Source organism: Ceratocystis lukuohia, assembly GCF_044167205.1.
Source record: "Ceratocystis lukuohia strain C4212 chromosome Unknown Supercontig5_pilon, whole genome shotgun sequence".
NCBI lineage: Eukaryota > Fungi > Ascomycota > Sordariomycetes > Microascales > Ceratocystidaceae > Ceratocystis > Ceratocystis lukuohia.
In genome coordinates this window covers 1,630,617-1,653,731 of record NW_027263524.1, presented here as the reverse complement: position 1 = coordinate 1,653,731, position 23,115 = coordinate 1,630,617, and the positions used below count along the sequence as shown (strand labels likewise).

The window sequence follows — 23,115 nt, the reverse complement described above, 5'->3', positions numbered from 1 at the left end:
CGATGATATGTTTAGTGCGTGAAGGGTTTTTTCTTTTCTTTTTCAACAGTTAACAGCTAATAGTTGAAAGTATAAAAGATAATTTTTAAATTTTTTGATAGAGGTTGAGACTCTTGCTTGTTGTAGTGTAGAATGGCTTGTATTGATAGTACACTGTCTCCTTCGTCAACGCCTGAGTACTTCCACGAAGAGATGTATGTACTTGGGTTGACAGTCACGTCTTTCTAGATTGGAGAGTCTCCGTGAGTCGGGGATAGTAATGCGCTGACATTGAATGCCATCCTGTCGTCGACGAAGGGCATGGTAATCTACTGAGTACAATCTTGCAGTGGGTCGGAAATCTGATTCTGGGATAGATAGCTTCAGTTCACAAAGCAAGTTTGAGCGAAGGATAGATAGGTATACTAGTACGTAATCCATTACTTCCACAAGTACTACGTTAAAGCTAGAAGCTAACAAAAAGTAAGTATTTGAAAGCCTACACAAATGCCTATGTGTGATCCGTGGTTTCTTGCTCAGCAGAGATATTGTGATGTAGAGGTAATAATCGCTTTACATACTCGACCAGTATTTCCTCAAGTATCTATTCAGACATGTATATAAGACCCTTCCTTCCCCCATGATAATCAGCCTTTCTACTACTTCTTCTCATCCTCATCAGTTCTCCAACTTCATACACTTACCTTCAACTACTGTCCTTTGAAACTTCATATCTACTTTATACTTCTTTCCGATCTTCTCTTCTTCACAAGTCTCAACTTCATTCCTACCAATAACCAAACCAACAAAATGCAATTCTGGACTGGTACCTTCCTCGCCGCTCTTGCTGGCACTGCTATTGCACTGCCTGCCGTTGATGGAGCCAATACCCATGGTAGCATCGCTGCCAGAACATTGATAAACTGTTGCACTTTGTGGGAAGCCTGCTTTTGTATAGAGGATAGTGATGGGATTGCACGTGGTGTGGATATGAGCCTTTGTGTAGGCGCACCTGAATGTCCTGAGCCATCGCCCTGAAATTTCAGATCATCTTTGGCTAATTAATGAAGCTCAATTCTATGATTACACCATTCATGTTGCCCCATACATGCACACAGGTTTTATAGTGCTCAAAATCAACGAAGCAGGCTCTGCATTATGGTTTCTAGTTCCACGGTTTCTCTTCGTTTTGTTTACAAATTTGGTAAAATAAACAGTATTTCTTTATAACTGAGAATCTCTTGTAGTTGGTAAAGCCCATCACAGCCAGTGCTTCAATAGTTGAATCTTCACGTTAGTTATCCCATTTAGCAATATCACTGCATCAAAGGACATGTTGTGTAACTTGTCCAACCTTCTCTTCAGTTGTTGTAGTCTCAGCTTCAGTGATAAAATAATAACATGGATATTCTCTTCAAGCAAACCCCTTTAGTCTGACTACACTATCCGTCCATTGCAAAATAATAACAAAGAAATCAATTTATAATAAATACAACTAGATTCGCCAGATGATTCTACATCTTCTAAACAGGTTCGTGCGTTATGGCCTGTCTTCCTTCAATTTCCACAGTGCTGAGTGCCGTAGCTCGCTTCGACTGACCGCCATTTTGTTGCAGTTCTTGAGCCAGCCGCTGATCAAACTTCTTTTGAGCTAGAGTCTCTTTAGCATCCCCTATAGTAAAGACTGCTGCTGGCCGTATGTGCGTCTTTTTGGCTCCCCGGCGTTGGCTGAGTGTCTCGTTTGGTACTGTAGTGACCTGTTCTCCCCACGTAAAAGCACTACTTAATGCATTATTGCCTGTGTCCCCTTTGCAAACTGGCCGAAGGCATGATTTGGGGTCGGAGAGCTTCCTTTATGATGGCCAATTCGATCCTTGGCATAGGCAGACTGTGAGAGTTCTTGTGTCGTGTTGTCTAGCGTCAAGGAGACCTAAGTGCTAGTCCCTTCAGGAAGAGGGCCAGTTTGTGTTGGAAGCTATAACTTAACATCCGGCTTCAATAACACCGCCTGATGATCATGAGGCACTAGTCGCATGTGCGATTACGAGAAGCCTTGAGCTCTGGTTGCCACTGGACGAAGTGTGAAGCCCAGTGCTGCCAGCATGTCTCACATTGCATTCCGAGAGGAGTAGGTCATCTATTTCCTTAACACCACTAAGCCAGGAGAGAAACCCTCACGAATCTAGGTCAAGAATGAACTTAACTAGAGTCTCTTATTCGAGTGGAGTCAATCACATAGAGCTGCCGTGTATACCCTGTCGAGCATGTCTTCCCTTCTTTCTGGTATAAGAGGTGTCAAGGTTGACTGTGTAGATCTTGGCAGCTATTTGAATACTGAGATTTGGGAGGCCTTGTTTGATACTAGTGATAGTAAGACCTAGATTGGCTTTTTTAGAATTTGAGGATATTATTGGTAGCTTGAGTAAAGTGGTTTGAAAGATGGAAGTGTGAAAATTTGAGTAGAGCGTTCCACCGACTGGTCTGTCCCACTTATCTGATGGTCTACGTCGGCCCCCAAGACTTTACAGGGAGGGCGTGGAGCCAAAGGGGAACCGCATGTAGCTGTCGCCATGGTGTGTGCATGTTGGGGGCCGACTAGGTCCAGGGCACCTAGATGAAGATTTCTAGTCTCAGTATAAGTATTGATGAACTTTTGAGTAACTATTTTGCACTTTTAGGTAAGACGCTTTTAAATTTACCTAAAGGTAATGCCCTAACACAGTTAGACACTATAATTGATATGGCCCAGAGTGTTATCTCTACAGGTAAATTTTAATTTTAGAAGGTGAGTACATCTATGTCAAGTAATGATAATGGATTGGATCCCCTGAGTCTAAGAATGAGTCGTATAAAGCACATTGACCAAGATATAGATATGCCTCTGCTTATCATATTGTAGTGCAGCTCAATACGCAGACTATTCATGATAAATGTAGTGGTAAATATGAGAACTTGAAAATTAAGGCATAACGCTACCCCCCTACTCTCTCTAGCTGAGATTTGCACATGAAAGTATCGGTAACCAGAGTCAGGTTCACCAGGATTTCTGACTATTACCCAATTCAGCTCAGCATTAAGGTTAGTAGCGGACATGAAGGGACTCTTCAATCAAGAAATAGATAGGTGTAGAGGAATATCAATAATGGCTTGTTCCTTCTTCTTTCTGTTCCAGAAGTATTCCGTTTGCCCTCCTAATATCTACTCTTGGAAGTCTAACAAACAGGTAGTATCAGATGAGTTTAACTCGGCTAGAGTACAGGAGAGAGCCTAGCTATTATGAAGTTTGAGTAGACCACTATCTAAAATATAGCGATTAGTTCCAAAAATGGATGGCCAGGTTCATTTTACAAGGGAAGCTTGAGCAAAGGACACATAGGCATACCAGTATGTAATGCATACTTGTACAAGAACAATGTTATAGCCGAAAGCTAATAACAAGTATTTGGAAGCCTACAGAAATGCCTATGTGTGATCCGTGGTCTCTTGGTCAACAGAGATCTTGTGGTGTAGAGGTATTGATGGCTTTACATACTCGACTAGCTTTTCCTCAAGTATCTATTCAGACATGTATATAAGACCCTTCCTTCCTCCATGATAATCAGCCTTTCTACTACTTCTTCTCATCCTCATCAGTTCTCCAACTTCATACACTTACCTTCAACTACTGTCCTTTGAAACTTCATATCTACTTTATACTTCTTTCCGATCTTCTCTTCTTCACAAGTCTCAACTTCATTCCTACAATAACCAACCCAACAAAATGCAATTCTGGACTGGTACCTTCCTCGCCGCTCTTGCTGGCACTGCTATTGCACTGCCTGCTGTTGATGGAGCCAATACCCATGGTAGCATCGCTGCCAGAACATTGATAAACTGTTGCACTTTGTGGGAAGCCTGCTTTTGTATAGAGGATAGTGATGGGATTGCACGTGGTGTGGATATGAGCCTTTGCGTAGGCGCACCTGAATGTCCTGAGCCATCGCCCTGAAATTTCAGATCATCTTTGGCTAATTCATGAAGCTCAATTCCATGATCACATCATTCATGTTGCCCCATACATGCACACAGGTTTTATTGTGTTCAACATCAACATAGCAGGCTCTGCATTATGGTTTCTAGTTCCACAGTTTCTCTTCGTTTTGTTTACAATTTTGATAAAATAAACAGTATTTCATCACAATTCAGATTCTCTTGTAGTTGGTAAAACCCATCACAACCGGTGCTTTAATAGTTGAATCTTTACATTAGTTATCCCATTTAGCAATATCACTGCATCAAAGGACATGTTGTGTAACTTGTGCAACTTTCTCTTCAGTCTTTTGTAGTCTCAGCTTCAGTGATAAAATAATAACATGGAGATTCTCTTCAAGCAAACCCCTTTAGTCTGACCACACTATCCGTCCATTGCAAAATAATAACAAAGAAATTAATTTAGAATAAATACGGCTAGACTCGCCAGATTATTCTACATCTTCTAAACAGGTTCTTGCATTATGGCCAGTCGTCCTACAATCTTCACGCTGCCAAATGTCCCAGCCCGCTTCGACTGTCCACAATTTTGTTGCATTTCTTGAGCCACCAGCCGATCAACCTCCTTTTGAGCTAGAATATCTTCAGTGCCCCCCATAGGAAGGGCTCCTGCTAGCCGTATGCGTGTCTTTTTTTTTCTTTTTTTAGCTCTCCAGCGTTGCCTGAATGTCTCATTTGCTACTGTAGTGACTTCTTCTCCCCACGTAAAAGCACTTCCTAATGCATTATTGCCTGTGCCCCCTTTGCAAACCGATCAAAAGCATCATGAATTGAAGTCGGAGAGCTTCCTTGATGATGGCCAATTCGATCCTTGGCACAAGCAGACTGTGAGAGTTCTTGTGTCGCGTTGTCTGGGGTAAAGAGACATGAGTGTCAGTCCCTTCGGGAAGACGGCCAGTTTGTGTTGGAGCCTGTAACTTGACATCCGGTTTCAACAAGACTGCCTGACGGTCATGAGGTAAGTACCAGTCGTATGTGTGATTAAAACACGTCTTGAGCTCTGGTTGTCACCGAACGAAGTGTAAAGCCCAATGCTGCCTCGCATCTGCCACATCGTATTCCGGGAGGAGGAGGAGCTATTTCTTTCACACCACTACGCCAGGGAGGAAATCCTCACAAATATGGGCCAAGAATGAACTTGACTAGAGTTTTTTTTCTTAGCGGAGTCAATCACGTAGAGTTGGCCCGTATGTCCTGTCAATCGCGGCTTCAATTCATTCCGGGGTATAAGGGGCGAAGACTGACCCTATGGATCTTGGAAGCCTCTGGAATACTAAGTTTTCGGTTTTGCATTAGCGATAACAGAGAGAAAGATATTGGAATCGAGAATCTAAAGACATTATTGGTGGTTTGGGCAAGGTGGTTTGAAAGATACAGGTGTGAAAATCTGAGTTGAGTGTTCTGCTCACTGGTAAATTACGTTAGCATAGCTAACAGATATAACCTGAATAAATACAACATGGCCACTAAACATAAAATACATACTATATCTTTATCTCCACTGTAGTAACTGTGATAATGCAACTTGACGAGATCAATATGCTGAGTTGGAAGTTGATCACCAGTTTTATAAACTTCAGTTCAGCATCTTGATACAAACTGCTAGACTGTCGCCTGCTAAAGGCAAAGTCTAAATAAACACGACCGATTCAAAATTACACTAAATCATTCCAGTAGTTCAACATCGAGAAATTCTTGGACGGTCATATGTGAATTTATTTTAGTAGCATAGCTTAACTACACTAATTGACGGAGAGATAGCTTGGGAGATTGGTACTACTATTCATTGCCAATCAGCTATCTCTATGCTGAGGGTAGATTTACCAAAGGCTGGCAAACTCTTAATCCATGCAATCTTTGGGGGAAGCCACGTAGGGGCCATCGGGGCATCGCACATGCAAACTGGCCCAACGGGCCCCAGGACAATCGCACAGTTGTGCTCAGTTCCAGCAGTACTGGAATCAACATCATACTTTTTAGCATCACCTACCTTTTGAACGTTGCCAGAAGGAGCAGCTAAAGCACTGGCAGCAAAGGCGAGAAGTAGGGCAACAGCCCGACGTTGCATGATTTTCGAGTGATGGTTTCTGGTTAGTGTTTTGTAGAGGGAACTTTGCAATGGCAAAGATATTATAACAAAATAAAGGATTAAGGAAGAAGAGAGTAGTAAAGAGGCTCAAGAAGAGGCTGTGAGTGAAGCCGAGATATGACAAGTATAAAACCGATGTTCTGGAGAAAGAAGAAAAGAATAGATATCTTGCGTAGTGAGACACCCTTTTATCCTCTTCTGAACCTTTTTCAAGCAAGTCTAAGTACATATAAACAGGTCGCCAATTCCACATCACCAGAGCTATACCGGCATCAAGAATGCTGCACATCTAAAAACGATACATAGCAGTTATTTTCACCTCAGCATCGAGGCACACGACCACAGAGTTGCCATAAGCCGCATGTTATCTCTTTCAGTCAGGCTCTAACATGTCTACGGAGAAGGAAGAATTCAATTACACCGAACTCCTTTCGTAGCTTGGCTTTTAACCCGGCCGACTTACTGCAAGCACTAACCTTGTCTTCCATAGAAGCTCTCTAGCCTCTACCCTTTCTGTTTTCTCGTCTGGCCCGAAAATAAACCTTTTTTTTTCATCATTTTACATAATTATTTGGTTCTTGTTCCGTTAACATCGTCAACCAATTCTTACATGGCACGGCCCACAGCCGGGCAAACACAGTTTCAGGCCCAATGCTGGTTGATGAGTGGTGTTTGGTGTTCTGGAAGGAGTCTGATCATCTATCTCTTCTACACCGCTCAGTCGAAAGGGCGGGCGAGGGGGTATCGCCGGACTTGTGAATGCTACATATTACTAACGCATGGGCATAGGAAGTCTGGAAAAGTCGGTCTCCTCCCGACCGGATTCTTTATAAAATTAAAAAAAAGACATAAATCAATTTAAATTAATTACTATTCTATTCTCTATATGTTTCAACACCAAATTGAGATTTTGTTGAGTTACAGCCACCTGTACCACATCTTCCACATTGACTTTCCCTCGCTGTTGCCGAACTTCCACGACTCCCAACTCTCGATAATTTCGCCCTCACCTGCGCATCAACATCTCCCTAGTTCATATTGTCCTCTCTGCCACCTACAGTCATCTTCTCCCCATTTTGTTGTCGGGTTCTTTTGGCTCTCCGCGCTTGCTGAGGATCTTATTTGCCTGTCGAAGGCCCTGAACCTCAGACTATAATGAGGTGTTCTAATGCATTACCGCTTTCGTTCGCTTGGTTAATGCCGCCAGGGCCATCAATAATGGATGAAGGCGAGCTGCTCTTATGGCTTTTGATTCCTCTTTTGGGGTATCCAAGCCGAGAGCTGGCTTCGAGTTCTGTCCTTGGGGTTCTAGCAACCCAAGGGTCAGGGATGCCGACCTCCTCTTCGTTCGGTGTTGGAGTCCCTAGCTGCACATCAAGCTTTGATATCACGCTTTCTCCATTTACTGGAGCAAGCCCAGCCTCTTTACAAGCCCCCTTGATATTCCTTTCTGTCATAGCTGGCTGGTTGGTGGGCAACATAAAAGGCCAGACAGAAATCAGTCTTGGAAACATGGGTTATCGAGTACCCGATTAGATGCTCAATTTCTCAACCACCGGCCTTCTTGAGTGGCCCAAAGCATCTAACATCAAGAGGCTGAAGTAGATGAGACGAAGGGGGTGGCATAGTGATGATGTGGTTGACTTCACAATGTTTCTTAAATTCGATTCAGTGATGGCTGTCATGTTCATCGAGGATGAGAAGCCGATCGGCCTTCAGAACTGACTACCTGAATGGCTGTAACCCATTCTCGTTTTCTTTCGTAGTGACATCTACGATTAACGCACTCCTTGAGGTCTAGTAGCCGCGTAATTACGTTAAAATCTCAGGGCTTACTAACGAGTAGCGCGTCTCGGTTAGCGAGCAGTCAGTGCCATTTCTTCCAAGTTTGGGGGGTGGGGTTCTCAAGACCCTGGGTCAATAATATATGCAACAATAACCTAATCTCCTTCAATCTCTGGGATATAGAGCTTTTGGTGGGGGCGAGAGGCCATACTGGGGGCCACGTAATCACAGATTCCTACTATATGATGGCACATCTGTATTATTGCACATGCAGAACAATGCTTACACCCTTACCTGGAATGGGCTAATAAAATTCAAAAATTGCTAATTCAAATCTACTATATTGACCGAGTGCATATATTCCCTTTAGCACTACATATATACCGGCTATCATGTTGTAGAAAGGTGAACATTAAGCTCATGTAATTCTTAGCTTGGCGATGATGGTTGCACGGGGAATTCTATTGCCGCGACTTATGTAGTCTTAGACGAATAGAACATCGTTTAAACGGGATCTCCACGTATTTCGCATTGCAAAAGCTACTCCTGTTCCTTAGATATGAAGCCTGACTAATTACGTCGCACAAATTCAGACCGAGATGTCTGTTCTTCGGGCAGTTTTCTTTCATCCAGTGTTGGAAGTCTGCTTGAAAGGCTTCGTTCCTCCACCTTCTTGCTGCCGTCAGTGACATTGTTGCCTTTGGGACTAGGAGGTCTTCGCTCTTACAACCCGCTTTGGTTAGCTGATCGACTGCTCCATTGCCTGGGACTTCGTAGTCTCCTGAGACCCAGTGCACCTTGCCGACCGGCTTTTCCAGGGCTAGGTTATCGGATCCGCCTTGCCATCTTGCGACGGTACAACGGATCTCGTCTATTTCAAGCTGCGAAGTGCCCCGTTTCTGCATCCTCCGGCCGATCTGTTTAACCACTCCCAGGTTGTCAAAACATAGGTTCAGGCCTTCTGCTTGTGAGAGGGCGACTTCAGTGGCAGCTCTAACTGCCTTGAGGGCAGCAATCGCTTCCGCATCCGCCACTTCTCCGTATCTGCCGCATGAGCCATTGCCCCGTGCGAGTATTTTGTCTCGGAAGGAGATAGCCCAGCCTGCTCCAGTGTCTCCATCACTGTCGCGTGGGTGCTTGATCTAGAACATGGTAGCGATGGATATATAAACCGGTTGAGATCCGCTCCACAAACTAGACTTGAATAGATAGAGAAAAATTTCAATAGTCACTTATTCCTTCTTCTTTTCTTTACAGGACATTCAGTACGTCCTCGTAATATCTACTGTTAGAAACAGAGCTGAAAGGGATTTAAGACAAGGAATCTATTGAGGAAGATTCCTAATGTTCTACTGCAGGCAGGTCAATATGCTGCGGAGATCCTAACTCTACTTGGAACAACATCGGGTAAGCAAACGCCCGACGTAGGTATGTGGTATATTATGGGTGTTGCGCCTGCGTCTATGATACGCCAGTTGTAACCCTGCAGCTATTGACCATCACAGTAAACAGAACGCTATAATCACTCACGTAGATGCATATATATACGGTAGACTCGTATGTATAGCAATCCTAAAATGTATGTCGATTCTTCTGATTCTTAATGCTTGATGAAAAAGGAAGCAACCTGTGTGACAGACTTCCGAAGGTGACGCTTCGTAAGTCTATCTCAGAGTGGGGTCAGGGTCAGATTGTCATGTGACCCTGGACCCACAACCCCACGATATGGTACATTCTGAGATTTAGAGCTTGATCTTGAATTAATCAATCTATATGTTCAACTTCCCTAGCACAACAGAAAAAATCTAGACTGCCCATTTATTCTACTTAGATCAAAATGTTGTTCGACAGGATAAGAGCCATGTAGTGCTAGGGTTGTGGTGGATAGTTGGACATTTGGTATTGATATTGCAGGCCTGGGCTCCGTTGGCATTTGTGTGTATCAGTCTACCAGGATGTTTGTTCCTTCACAATACTTGTGAATAGTTTCCCTTTTCTCAGCAATATTGTCAGTAACCTAAGTCACGGTTACCAAGATTGTTGACCCTGATCCAGTTCACCCTTACGTTAGGGTTAGCTTCAAGACATCAAGGGTCTTCATCCAAGGCCCAAGCGCTCGACCCAGAACATGGTAGCAATGGATATATAAACCGGCCGAGATCCGTCCCTGGGACTAGACTTAGAAAGACAAAGACAACATCAATAATCACTCATCCTCCTTCTTTCTCTTCTTCACAGGACATTCAGTACGCCCTCCTAATATCTACTGTTAAATATGCATTTAGTTTCTCTTTCCTTAGAAACGAAGCATTCTAATTATAAACAAGGGTTACTTTGAAACCATAAATACACCAATCTTTTCATACTGGGATGCTCCTTATAACCTCAGCTTGACTTTCGGGGATGAGCTAGATGGTCATATTCTCTGCATAGTAGTCCCAATGTTGGTTTGTGCATTCTACAGTGTTGTCTGTCTTGAAAAGACATGGTGCTGAAATCTTTAGCGGATCATGTCCCTCCTCACTACCCTGCTCACGAATAGCTTGTCAATATTTGGACTGATGTAAGGTGGAATGCTGTATCAGATCTGTACATCACATCACAGTAGGATTAAAATACGTCTTGAGGTCTGGCTTTCGCTTGAAACAGTTGGAAGCCCAGCGCTGACCGACAGGTGACGCGTCGCGGTCGGCGGGCAGTCAGTTGGTCATTTTTTCAACACCATGTAGTTGTGAAGGAAGCCCTTATGAATCAAGGTCAAGAATGAATTTGACAATGGCCTGCTTTTGTGGATCGGATAGTCTCCATGAGTCAGGGGTAGTATAGCACAGACATTGGGGGCCATCCTGTCGGAGACGGAGCGCATGATAATCCACTCGGTACAATCTTGTGGCCGGTCGGAGACATAATTCCGGGTTAGTCAGGTACAGTTCATGAGGACATTTGAGAAACGGACAGATACCTATACTAGTACATCATCCATTACTTCCACAAAGACTATATTTACTACATTATAGCTAAAAGCTAATAACAAGTAAGTTTTTGAAAGCCTACAGACAAACCTCTACGTGCTCTGTGGTTCATTGCTCAGCACAGTTCTTCTGATATAGGAGTATTAATGACTTTACGTACTGGATCAAGTCTTCCTCGACAATCTATTCAGGAATGTATATAAGACCTTTCCTTCCTCCATGCTATTCAGTATTTTTACTACTTCTTCACATCTACATCAGTTCTCTAACTCCACACACTCACCTTTACCTACCATCCTTTCAAACTTCATTTCTACTTTATTATACTTCTTTCTGATCTTCTTGTCTTCACAAGTCTCAACTTATTTTCACCAATAACCAGACTATCAAAATGCAACCCTGGACTGTTACCTTCCTCCTCGCTCTTGCTGGCACTGCTATTGCAATGCCTGCTGTTGAGCCTGCTGTTGAGCCTGCTGTTGATGTAGCTGATACTCATGGTAGCATTGTTGCTAGAGGCTTCACAGACTGCTGCACTTGGGGTGCAGGCTGCTTTTGCCTAGACAGTGGTGGCACTAGACGTGCTATGGATTGGACAACGTATTGCACGGGCGCACCCACCTGCGAGCGGTCAAAAGTGCCCCCGCAACTCAGAGGATCTTCGTCTTAGAATAGAGGCACACTTCTCTGATTACATCGTTCGTGTTGCCCTACTTATGCACGCAGGCTTTCTAGTGTTTGAAATCCATAAAGCAGGCTCTACATTATGCTTTCTAGGATCGCAGTTTCGCTCCGTTTTCTTTGCGATTTTGATAAAATAAACAGGATTTAATCACATCTAAGATTCTCTTGTACTTGTAAAACCCATCACACCAAGTGCTTCAATAGTTGAATGTTTACAATAGTTAACTATCCAATTTAGTAATATTACTTCACCAAAGGACATGTTCTACAACTAGTCCAACTTTCTGATCAGTTTTGTTTTAGTCTCAGCTTGAGTTACAATAATAAGATAAGGATTCTGTTAAAGCAAATCACTTTTAGTCTGGCCACACTGTTGTTCCCTCATCATTTTAGGGCCTACTTGACCTTGAATGATCTCACCGCATATTTTGCAGTGCCCTTCTTTTTTCGTCTTGTTGGTCGTTGACTTCTGCCAAGCTTCCCAGATGTTCACTCCTTTACTATTTACCACACACCACCACCCTTTCGTCAACCCCACCCTTTCGTCCTACCGTAAGAGTTCCTCATTGCTTTGTGTGTGTTTTTAGCTCTCCGGCGTTGGCCGAGTGTCGCATTTGCTGCTCCCAGTAACTTGCTGTCTTCACGTGAAAGCATTATCTCATGCATTATTGCCTGTGTTCCCTTTGCAAAGTGGTCAATAGCATCATGAATTGGGGTCGGAGAGCTTCCTTGATGATGGCCAATTCGATCCTCAGCATAAGCAGACTGTGAGTGTTCTTGTGTCGGGTTGTCTGGCGTAAAGATACCCAAGTGTCGGTCTCTTCAGGAAGAGGGCCAGTTTGTGTTAGAGCCTGTAACTTGACATCCGGTTTCAACAAGCCTGCCTGACGGTCATGAGGTAGGTACCAGTCGTACGTGTGATTAAAATACGTCTTGAGGTCTGGCTGTCGCTTGAAAAAGTTGGAAGCCCAGCGCTGGCCGACAGGCGATGCGTCGCGGTCGGCGGGCAGTCGGTTGGCCATTTCTTCAACATCATGCAGTTGTGAGGGAAGCCCTTGTGAATCAAGGTCAAGAATAAATTTGACAATGACCTACTTTTCTAGATCGGAGCGACTCCGTGCGCCAGAGATGGTATTGCACTGACATTGGGGGCCATCCCGTCGGCGACGGAGGGCATGATAATCCACTCGGTACAATCTTGTGGCCGGCCGGAGACATAATTCCGGGTTATTCAGCTTCAGTTTACAAGGACATTTGAGCAACGGACAGATAACTATACTAGTACATAATCCATTACGTCCACGATTACTATATTTACTACAGTATAGCTAAAAGCTAATGACAAATAAGTTTCTGAAAGGCTACAGACACACCTCTACGTACTCTGTGGTCATTGCTCAGCAGAGTTCTTGTGATACAGCAGTATTAATGACTTGACGTACTCGACCAAGTTTTCCTCGACAATCTATTCAGGAATGTATATAAGAGCTTTCCTTCCTCCATGATATTCAGTCTTTATACTACTCCTTCACATCTACATCAGTTCTCTAACTCCACACACTCGCCTTTACCTACAGTCCTTTGAAACTTCATTTCTACTTTATACTTCTTTCTGATCTTCTTGTCGTCACAAGTCTCAACTTATTTCCACCAATAAACAAGCCAACAAAATGCAACCCTGGACTTTCACCTGCCTCCTCGCTCTTGCCGGCACTGCTCTTGCAATGCCTGCTGTTGATGTAACCAAAACCGAAGGTAGCCTTGTTGCCAGAGCCTATTCGGACTGTTGCCGTTTTTATAAAGCCTGCATTTGTTTTGATAGTCTTGAACAGGATCGAGTTGGTGCGGATATGAAATATTGCAAAGGGGCGCCCGATTGTCCCAAGCCAGGGTCCCGAAAACCCGCATCATCTTCGTCTTAGCATTGAGGCACACTTCTCTGATTACATCATTCGTGATGTCGTACACATACACGCAGGCTTTCTAGTGTTCGAAATCCATAAAGCAGGCTCTGCATTATGCTTTCTAGGTTCGCAGATTCCCTTCGTATTCTTTACGACTTTTATCAAGACAACAGGATTTAACCACATCTAAGATTTTCTTGTACTTGTAGAACTCATCACACCAAGTGCTTCAATAGTTGAATATTTACAATAGTTATCCAATTTAGTAAAATCACTGCATCAGAGGATGTGTTCTGCGATTAGTCCAACTATCTGCTCAGTGTTGTTTTAGTCTCAGCTTGAGTTGCAATAATAAGATAAGGATTCTTTTCAAGCAAATCCCTTTTAGTCCAGTCACGGTTTTCTTCCCTCATCATTTTAGGGCCTACTTGACCCTGAATGATCTCACTGCATATTTTGCAGTGCCCTTCTCTTTTCGTCCTACAGTAAGGGTTCCTCCTTGCTTTGTGTGTGTTGTGAGTTGTGACAATAACCCAATAATCTGAGAGTTTGCTTTCTTGGTACCAGGGAGTAAGGTGATATTGGCTCGCAACCATGAACGGTGGGATTGGCCGGCCTTCAGATTTGCTCGCCTGAACGACTGTAATCTATTCTCGTATTCCTAGCTAAACAGATGACGCCTTTCCATGTCTTTCCACGCCCGTGACAATCATTCTACTTGTAAAAACGCCCATGGTAAAACCAGTCTCATCAGAGTTATGGGTGTCAGCTAGGTTGATATCATACTTGGCAATTTTGCCTCCCGCAAGCCTAAACCAATGGCGAATAAGGGCTGGATTTTGACATTTAGGCCTCTTGTAGTCACATCTACGATTAAGGCATGTCTAGAGGTCTGGTAGCAGCTTGATTAAGTTAGAAGCCCAGCGCTTGCTAACGGGTAACGCGTCGCGGCTGGCGAGCAGCCAGTTGGGCACTTCTTCCACACCACAAAGCTCGGGTTGGGGGGGATTATCGAGACACTAGGTAAATAACACATTCAACAACAACCTATTCCTCTAGATCAGATAGTTTGCGCGATTTAGAGACAATATCGCTTTGAGAAGGTTTGCCGTTGAATCGGTCATAGAGGGTACTAGGCGGGACTTTGCATATTCTTGAAGTACGATAGATGTGCAGTATCGGGGTTTTTTTGAAAGGCCTGAAGAGCGAGGATTGTAGGTCCGTCTTTACTTAGATGTAGCATATTTGGTGGTTGAGCAATAGTTGAAAAAGGAAAAGTAAAAGAGTTGCGGGATTCATTTCTGACTCACTGCTTTCCGACTTTCTATGCCTATATTTATTAGTCGATTATATCCCGATTCCCTTTTTCTTCTTACTCGATCAGTAGAGCTCCAAGCTTAGGGATATTCAGCCCCTCTGAATAGAATTGTGTAAATTCAATGATGCGTTATTCATTCAAACTATCTAGATTCTAAACAGAAAAGGGTTAGGGAAGTACATGACCCTAACAACAACCAGAAGGATCCTTGTGCAGGGTCTGTCAGCTGACCAGTCATGTGACACTAAACTGGTCTCGAGGACTCACAGAATGCCGGCCTCTTACAAATTGTCACATTTAGTAATTATAGATGATAAAACAAGACTAAGACACACGTCTTCCATCTATAGCCAGTAACACTGCAGTGTGGTCAGTGGCAGTCGACTTGACTCGCATCGAGTTCTGCTCTTGTAAAGGGTGCCATTAGGGTGCATGGCGCTGTGGGATGGATTAACAAAAGGGCTGTGATGAAGGGGGAGACGAAGCATCGCAGATAAAGGTGAAGGCCAATAGTCCCGTGTGAGTGAATCTTTTAGAACCTGGTTTCAACATACTGATAAGCTGCTGATTAGCTGTTGGGCAGATGTACTGTCTTGTATCCGGATCTATGCCCTATAGATTTCCTTCAATCTCTGGGATATGGAGCCTTTGGTGGGGGCGAGAGGCTATATTGGGGGCCACCTAATGACAGATTCCTACGAGGTGCAGGCACATCTTTATTACTGCACATGCAGAACAATGCTTACACTCTACCTGGAACGGGCTAGCAAAATTCCCGCTAAGTAAGTCGTGTGCTGGCATCGCATTATTGTTGTTACCTATCTGTGGGCGGAAGGGATAGCTCAGAAATTACCAATTCAAATCTACTGTATTGACTGAGTGCATATATTCCCTTTGGCACTGCATCTATGCGATGTCCTTGGGGTCATCATGTGGCAGAAAGTTGAACATCAAGCACATGTAATTCTTGACTTGATGATGATGGTTGTACAAGGGGTTATATTGCAGCCACTTATGTAGTCTAAGACGAACAGAACGTCGTTTAAACGGGATCTCCACGTATTTCGTATCGCAAAATCTACTCCCGCCCCCAAGATATGAGGGCTGACTAGATATGTAGCACAAATCTAGCCAAGAAAAATTTAGACTCCAGGAGAAACAGAGTTAAAAGGGATTTAAGACAAGGAATCTATTGGGCAAGACTGCTGTAGAGATCCTAACTCTACTTACAACAACATCGGATAAGCAAGCGCCCGACGTGGGTACATGGTATATGGTAGATTCTGATATTCAGAGCTTGATCTTGAATTAATGAATCTATGTGTTCAACTTTTCTAGAACGATAGAAGAAATCTAGATTCCAACTGCCCATTTATTCTACTTAGATCAAAATGCTGTTCGACAGGATAAGAGCCGTGTGATACTAGGGTTGTGGTGGGTAGTTGGATATTTGTTCTTGATATTCCAGGCCTAGGTTCCTTTGACATTGTGCGTATCAATCTACCGGGATATTCTTTCTCAATACCTGTGAATAGTTTCCCTTTTCTCAGCAATATGTATTTAGTACTGTTTCCTTAGAAGCAAAGAATTCTAATTAAAAACAAGGGTTACTTTGAAATCATAAATGCACTGTAGAATAGATCTTAAATGTTGAATCAGTTGATTTATTGAAGGGATAACTTCTACACTAACGTCAATGATAAGCGAATGCACCAACTATGCGAACGTACCAAAAATCTTCCAATCTCTCAATTTCACATCTAATCGACTATTTGTCCACTAAAAAACATGGCGCAACCAAAAAATGAGGCTAATATTGCTCGCGCTCTTCGGGCCTTTCAAACTAACCCGGAATTAGGTCTCCGACCTGCCGCTAGATTATACCAGGTGGATTATCATACCCTTCGTCGCCGACAGAATGGGATTCAATGTCGACGCAATACCATCCCCAACTCACGCAGACTATCCGATCTAGAAGAGCAGGTCATTGTCAAGTTCATTCTTGACTTGGATTCGAGAGGGTATCCCCCGCAACTACGTGGTGTTGAAGAAATGGCCAACCGACTGCTCACTGACCGCGACGCGTCACGCGTCGGCAAGCGCTGGGCTTCCAACTTTGTCAAGCGACAGCCAGACCTCAAGGCGCGTTTTAATCGTAGATACGACTACAAGAGGGCCAAATGCGAAGATCCAGCTATTATTCGCAGTTGGTTCACGCTTGTGGAGAACACAATTGCAAAATACGGTATCAGCCTCACTGATGTCTACAACTTTGATGAGACTGGCTTTATGATGGGTGTCATTGCAAGCGGAATTGTCGTCACAGGTGCAGAAAGGCGTGGAAAGGCTAAATCATTGCAGCCTGGAAACTGGGAATGGGTCACAGTTATTCAGGCGATTAATGCTGAAGGCTGGGCAGTCGCACTATCCATCGTGGTTTCGGGCCAATATCACCTCTCCAGCTGGTACTGAGAAAGTAACCTGCCAGGGGATTGGGCTATTGCCATGACTCAAAATGGGTGGACTGACAATGATACAGGTCTTAAGTGGCTCAAGCACTTCAATCACCATACAAGAGCCCAATCAAACAGTCGCTATCGGCTTCTTATCGTTGATGGGCATCAAAGCCACCACTCAGTCGATTTTGAGAAATATTGTGAAGAGAACCACATCATCACACTTTGTATGCCAGCTCATTCCTCTCATCTACTTCAGCCTCTTGATGTCGGGTGCTTTGGGCCACTGAAGAAGGCTTATGGTCGAGAAATTGAGCATCTAATCAGGTGCTCGATAACCCACGTTTCCTAAACTGATTTCTTTCTGGCTTTTTATGCTGCCCACCAAGCAGCTATGACGGAAAGCAATATCAAGGGGGGTTTTAGAGGCGCTGGAATCATTCCTTTAGATCCAGAAAGTGTGATATCTAAGCTTGACGTGCAGCTACGGACTCCAACACCGATCGAGGAGGAGGCCGGCCTCCCCGACCCTTGGGTTTCTAAGACGCCAAAGACAGTGCTAGAAGCCAATTCTCAATCTGAATATCTTGAAAAGCGAATTAGAAGGTATCAAAGCAGCTCCCCAACACCAATTATCCAGGCACTTGAGTCATTTTCAAAAGGAATGAACACAACAATGTGCCAGAACACCTTGTTGAAGTCTAAGGTCCAGATCCTTCGACAGGCAAATGAGACCCTTAGCAGGCGTCATAGAACAAAAAGAACTATATACAGAATGGAGGGGAGATGACTATAGATGAGGGAAGGAGTGAGATTGATCAGAAAGACGTTGATGCGCAGGTGATAGCAGAATTATCCCGAAGTGGTAGTCAGGGAAGGTCGGGATTAGCGAGGGTAAGGCTGTATGGAACTTGTGGAAAGGCTGGTCATAATTCAAGAACTTGTCAGAAAGCTGCTACAGTGTCTACGGAAGAGCATAACACTTAGTTTCAATCGATTAGATGTTTTGTTGCGTTTTTATGCTCTGTTTTGTCTCGAGGGTCTATATTTTTGGTGCGTTCGCATAGTTGGTACATTCGCTTATCATTGACGTTACGTCCTTGGACTTCACCCCTTTTATCACGCTCATGAGGATTCATGATAGGGTTGACACCCTATCATGGATCTTCAGCCACAAGATGTATGAATAAGTGGGTCATGTATGGGACGCCACTTAACCTGGATAGTGCGCCACGGAACATACACTAATCTTTTCATACTGGGATGCTCCTTATAACCTCACCTTGACTTGCAGGGATGAGCGAGATGCTCATATTCTCTACACAGTAGTCAGTCCCAATGATGGTTTGTGCATTCTACAGAGTTGTCTTTTTTGAAAAGAGATAGTGGTGAAATCTCTAGCTGAACACGTCCCTCCTCACTACCCTGCTCACGAATAGCTTGTCTATACTAGGACCGATTTCAGGTTGAATGCTGTATCTGATCTGTACTTCACATCATGGTAGGATTAAAATATGTCTTGAGGTCTGGCTGTCGCTTGAGACAGTTGGAAGCCCAGCGCTGGCCGACAGGCAACGCGTCGCGGTCGGCGGGCAGTCAGTTGGCCATTTCTTCAACACCATGTAGTTGGAAGGGGGAGAAACCCTTGTGAATCAAGGTCGAGAAAGAATTTGACAACGACCTACTTTTCTAGATCGGAGAGTCTCCGTGCGTCAGAGATAGTATTGCACTGGCATTGGTGGCCTGTCGACGATGGAGGGCATGATGATCCACTCGGTATAATCTTGTAGCCGGTCAGAGACCTAATTCTAGGTTAGTTAGCTTCCGTTTACATGGGCGTTTGAGCAAAGGACAGAGACCTATCCTAGCGCATAGTCCATTAATTCCACAAATACTATATTTACTTCATTATTGTAACTATAGCTAATAGCTAATAGCAACTAAGTTTCTGAAAGCCTACGGCCATACCTCTATGTGCTCTGTGGTCTATTTCTTCGTAGGCTGTTGTCATGTAGAAGTAGTAATGGCTTCACATACTCGACCAAGTTTTCCTCAACAGTCTTTTCAGAAATGTATATAAGACCTTTCCTCCCGCCATGATAATCAGTCTTTTTACTACTTCTTCACATCTACATCAGTACTCCAACTCCACACAATCACCTTTACCTACCGTCCTTACAAACTTCATCTCTACTTTATACTTCTTTCCGATCTTCTTGTCTTCACAACTCTCAACTTCATTTCTACCAATAACCAAACTATCAAAATGCAACCCTGGGCTGTTACCTTCCTCCTCGCTCTTGCTGGCACTGCTATTGCAATGCCTGCTGTTGAGTCTGCTGTTGATGTGGCTGATACCCATGGTAGCATTGTTGCTAGAGACTTTACAGACTGCTGCACTTGGGGCAAAGCCTGTTATTGCAAAGACCAATTTAAGAACACACGTGCTATGGATATGGATCCTTATTGCAAGGACGCGCCCAAATGCAAGCGGTCAAGTTTGCCCCCGAATGTTAGAGGAGCTTCTTCGTCTTAGCCATGAGGCCGATTTCTCTCATTACATCGTTCGTGTTGCCCTACATATGCACACAGGTTTTCTAGTGTTCAAAATACACAAAGCAGGCTCTGCATTTTGCTTCCCAGGTTCTCAGTTTCTCTTAGTTTTCTTTTCGATTTTGATAAAATAAACAGTATTTGGTCACAGCTGAGATTCTCTTGTAGTTGGTAAAGCCCATTACACCCAGTGCTTCAACAGTTGAATGTTTACAATAGTTATCCAATTTCATAATATCACTGCATCAAAGGACATGTTCTGCAACTAGTCCAACTTTTTGTTCAGTTTTGTTTTAGTCTCAGCTTGAGTTACAAAATAATACAATAGGGTTTCTATTCAAACAAATCCCTTTTAGTCTAGCCACACTTTTCTTCCATCATTTTAGCGGTTGCTTGATCCTGGATGATCTCACTGCATATTTTACAATGCCCTTCTTTTTTTCGTCATGTTGGTCGTTCCCTTCTGCCAAGCTTCCCAGATTATCTCACCATTACAATTCAACTAACGTAAGTTACAAGTGAGCGCCTAATCCAAGTGAGTGCCTAATTTTTTTACCACCTACATTGTAGATTCTTTTATAAAAACACAATAAAGCATCTTATCAATTAAAACTAAGTGTTATTCTCTTCTCTAGATATCTCAGAAGCAATGTGACTGACATGTTCTTGGGTTATGACTGGCTTTACTATAAATTCCACACTGCCTTTCCCTCACCAGCCCTGACCTTCCCTGACCACCACTTCTGGATGATTCTGTCATCACCTGCACATCAACATCTTTCTGATCAATTTCATCTCTTCCCTCGCCTACAGTGAGCTTTCCTCCATTCTGTAGCCAGGTCCTTTTTGCTCTACACTGCTTACTAACAGTCACATTTGCCTGTTGAAGAATCTGGTTCTCAGATTTCAATAAGGCATTGTCATGCATTATTGCCTTTGTTCCCTTTGAAAGTTACTTAAATGCCCTAAGAATTGATGAAGGAGCTTCTTTGATGCCACCTCACTCATCTTTCGAGGTATTCAAATTGTGCAGCTACAGACTCCAACACTGGCTATGGAGGAGGCCGGCCTCCTGGACCCTTGGGTCTCAAAGACCCCAAAGACAGTGCTTGAGGCCAGCTAAAAATCTGAATACCTCAAAAGACAAGTGAGGCATGATTGAAGTAACTCTCCCTCATGAATTCATGAGACACTTAGGTCATTTTCAAAGGGAATAATGGAAATAATGCATTGGAATGCCTTATTGAAGTCTGAGAACCAGATGCTTTGACAGGCAAACATGACTGTTAGTAAGCAGTGTAGAGCAAAAAGGACCTGGTTATCAGATGGAGGAAAGCTCACTGCAGGTGAGGGAAGAGATGAAATTGATCAGAAAGATGTTAATGTGCAGGTGATGGCTGAACTATCAAGAAGTGGTGGTTAGGGAAGGTCAGAGCTGGCAAGGAAAAGGCAGTGTGGAAGATTAAGTAAGGCTGGTCATAACTCAAGAACATGTTAGATTGGTGTCAAGACATCTAAAGAAGAGAATAAAAATCAATTTTACTCAATAAGATGCTTTATTGTGTTTTTATGAAAGAATCTTGAATGTAGGTGGGAAAGAAATTAGGCACTCACTTGGATTAGGCGCTCACTTGTAACTTACGTTATTAACTCCATAGATAGCTTAATTTATCAGTGAGCGGAACAGGCTAGTGAACGGAACTCTTCTGAATACCCCTTGCATTCATTATTCCATTGCGATACAATAACGCAAAAATCTATTAAATATAGCTACAGTTAGATTTGCTTGGTCATTCCACATCTTCTGAACAGGTTCTTGAATTACAGCCCATCCTGCTACAATTTCCACAGTGCCGAATTCCGCAACCTCTCGATTAACATCCTTTTGAGCTTGAATCTCTTGAGCATTACCTACCGTGATGCCTCTTCCTTGCTATGAGTGCTTTTTTTTTTTTTTTTTTTTTTTTTTTTTTTAGCTCTCCGGCGTTCGCCGAATGTCGCATTTGCTACTCGCAGTGACTTGTTCTCCTCACGTAAAAGCACTACCTCAACCTCATCCATTATTGCCTGTGTCCCTTTTCCAAGGTGGTCGATAGAATCATGAATTGGGGCCGCAGAGCTTCCTTGATGATGGCCAATTCGATCCTTAGCATAGGCAGACTGCGAGAGGGCTCATGTCAGGCTGTGTGGTGTCCAAGAGACCCAAGTGTCATTCCCTTCAGGACCAGGGCCAGTTTGTGTTGGAACCTATAACTTGACATCCGGCTTTAAAAAGACTGCCTGAGGGTCATGAGGCACCAGTCCTATGTGTGATTAAAACAAGTCATCAGCCCTAGTTTTCGCCAGACGAAGTGTGAAGCCCAGTGCTGCCTAGAATGTCCAACGGCACATTCCGAGAGTAGGAGGTCGGCTAATTCTTCAGCACCACTAGGCCAGGGGGGGAAACCCTCACGAATCCAGGTCAAGAATGAACTTGACTAGAGTCTCTTCTTCGAGTGGAGTCCCGCCCACTAGTCTGTTCTACTCATTGATAAATCACGTTAACCTATACCCACTACTGGACGAGAACGCATAGAGCCAACGGGCGGACCGCATGCAGCCGTCGCAGTAGTGTGTTCCTATTAAGGGCTGTCTAGGTTTAGTTGAGAGCATAATGCTGGTAATTTCTGGTCTTGGCATAAATACGACTTGATAGAATTATTAGCAATTTATCGTGGATTTCCACGTAAAAGGCCCATAAATCTACTTAATGGTAATGAATGTGGCCTATAGTGCTGCCTCTAGATTAACATCTAAAGTTCAATTTCACAAGATAAGCATACATATGTGAAGTAACGATGGCTAATTGGATTCCCTGAGCCAGGATCGAGTCTTATAAAGTACAGTCACTAATATATAGATATGCCTCTGCTTGTCATATTGTACCACAGTTCAATATCCAAAGGTTCGTCTATCATAGAACTAGTTATAAAAAGTGGGAAGTTTGACAAATAGGACAAATCACTGTGCTCCGCTTCTTTCAAGCCAAGATTCACACTCACTTAATCTTAACAGGTGAATTTGTCAGCAAAGTAAGCCGGGCTAATCATGATTCCGGCTTCTGGCCAAGTTCGGCCTTAGGGTTAGGAACAGACAAAAAAGGCCTTTTCCAAGGCACTGTTTTTCTTTAGACACTCAAGTGATGGATGTATACATCAGTTGAGATTCACACTTCAATCTAGAAATAGATATTAGAACTCTAATGTATAAGTAGTATAAGATGAGATTAGCTTGACTAGAGTATGGGGGTAATCCTAGCTGTGCAAATGTCTCTCCATATCTACATATATTAAGGTATTATAAACAT

At 43.5% G+C, this 23,115-nt stretch overlaps 3 protein-coding genes across 3 annotated transcripts; 2 read left to right on the top strand and 1 right to left on the bottom strand.

Annotated features, from left to right (window-relative positions):
• Positions 1–11,245: 11,245 nt before the first annotated feature.
• HOO65_050404 (uncharacterized protein) lies at positions 11,246–11,524 on the top strand (the record flags this gene model as incomplete). Its single annotated transcript, XM_071000884.1, has 1 exon — positions 11,246–11,524. One exon carries the CDS (start codon positions 11,246–11,248, stop codon positions 11,522–11,524), a length of 279 nt encoding a protein of 92 aa, XP_070858463.1.
• A 679-nt stretch (positions 11,525–12,203) lies between these two features.
• On the bottom strand, positions 12,204–12,560 carry HOO65_050403 (uncharacterized protein; the record flags this gene model as incomplete). Its single annotated transcript, XM_071000883.1, has 1 exon — positions 12,204–12,560. One exon carries the CDS (start codon positions 12,558–12,560, stop codon positions 12,204–12,206), a length of 357 nt encoding a protein of 118 aa, XP_070858462.1.
• A 3,988-nt stretch (positions 12,561–16,548) lies between these two features.
• Positions 16,549–17,232, top strand: HOO65_050402 (uncharacterized protein; the record flags this gene model as incomplete). The annotated part of the gene is made up of 1 exon (XM_071000882.1): positions 16,549–17,232. One exon carries the CDS (start codon positions 16,549–16,551, stop codon positions 17,230–17,232), a length of 684 nt encoding a protein of 227 aa, XP_070858461.1.
• Between the last annotated feature and the right edge of the window lie 5,883 nt (positions 17,233–23,115).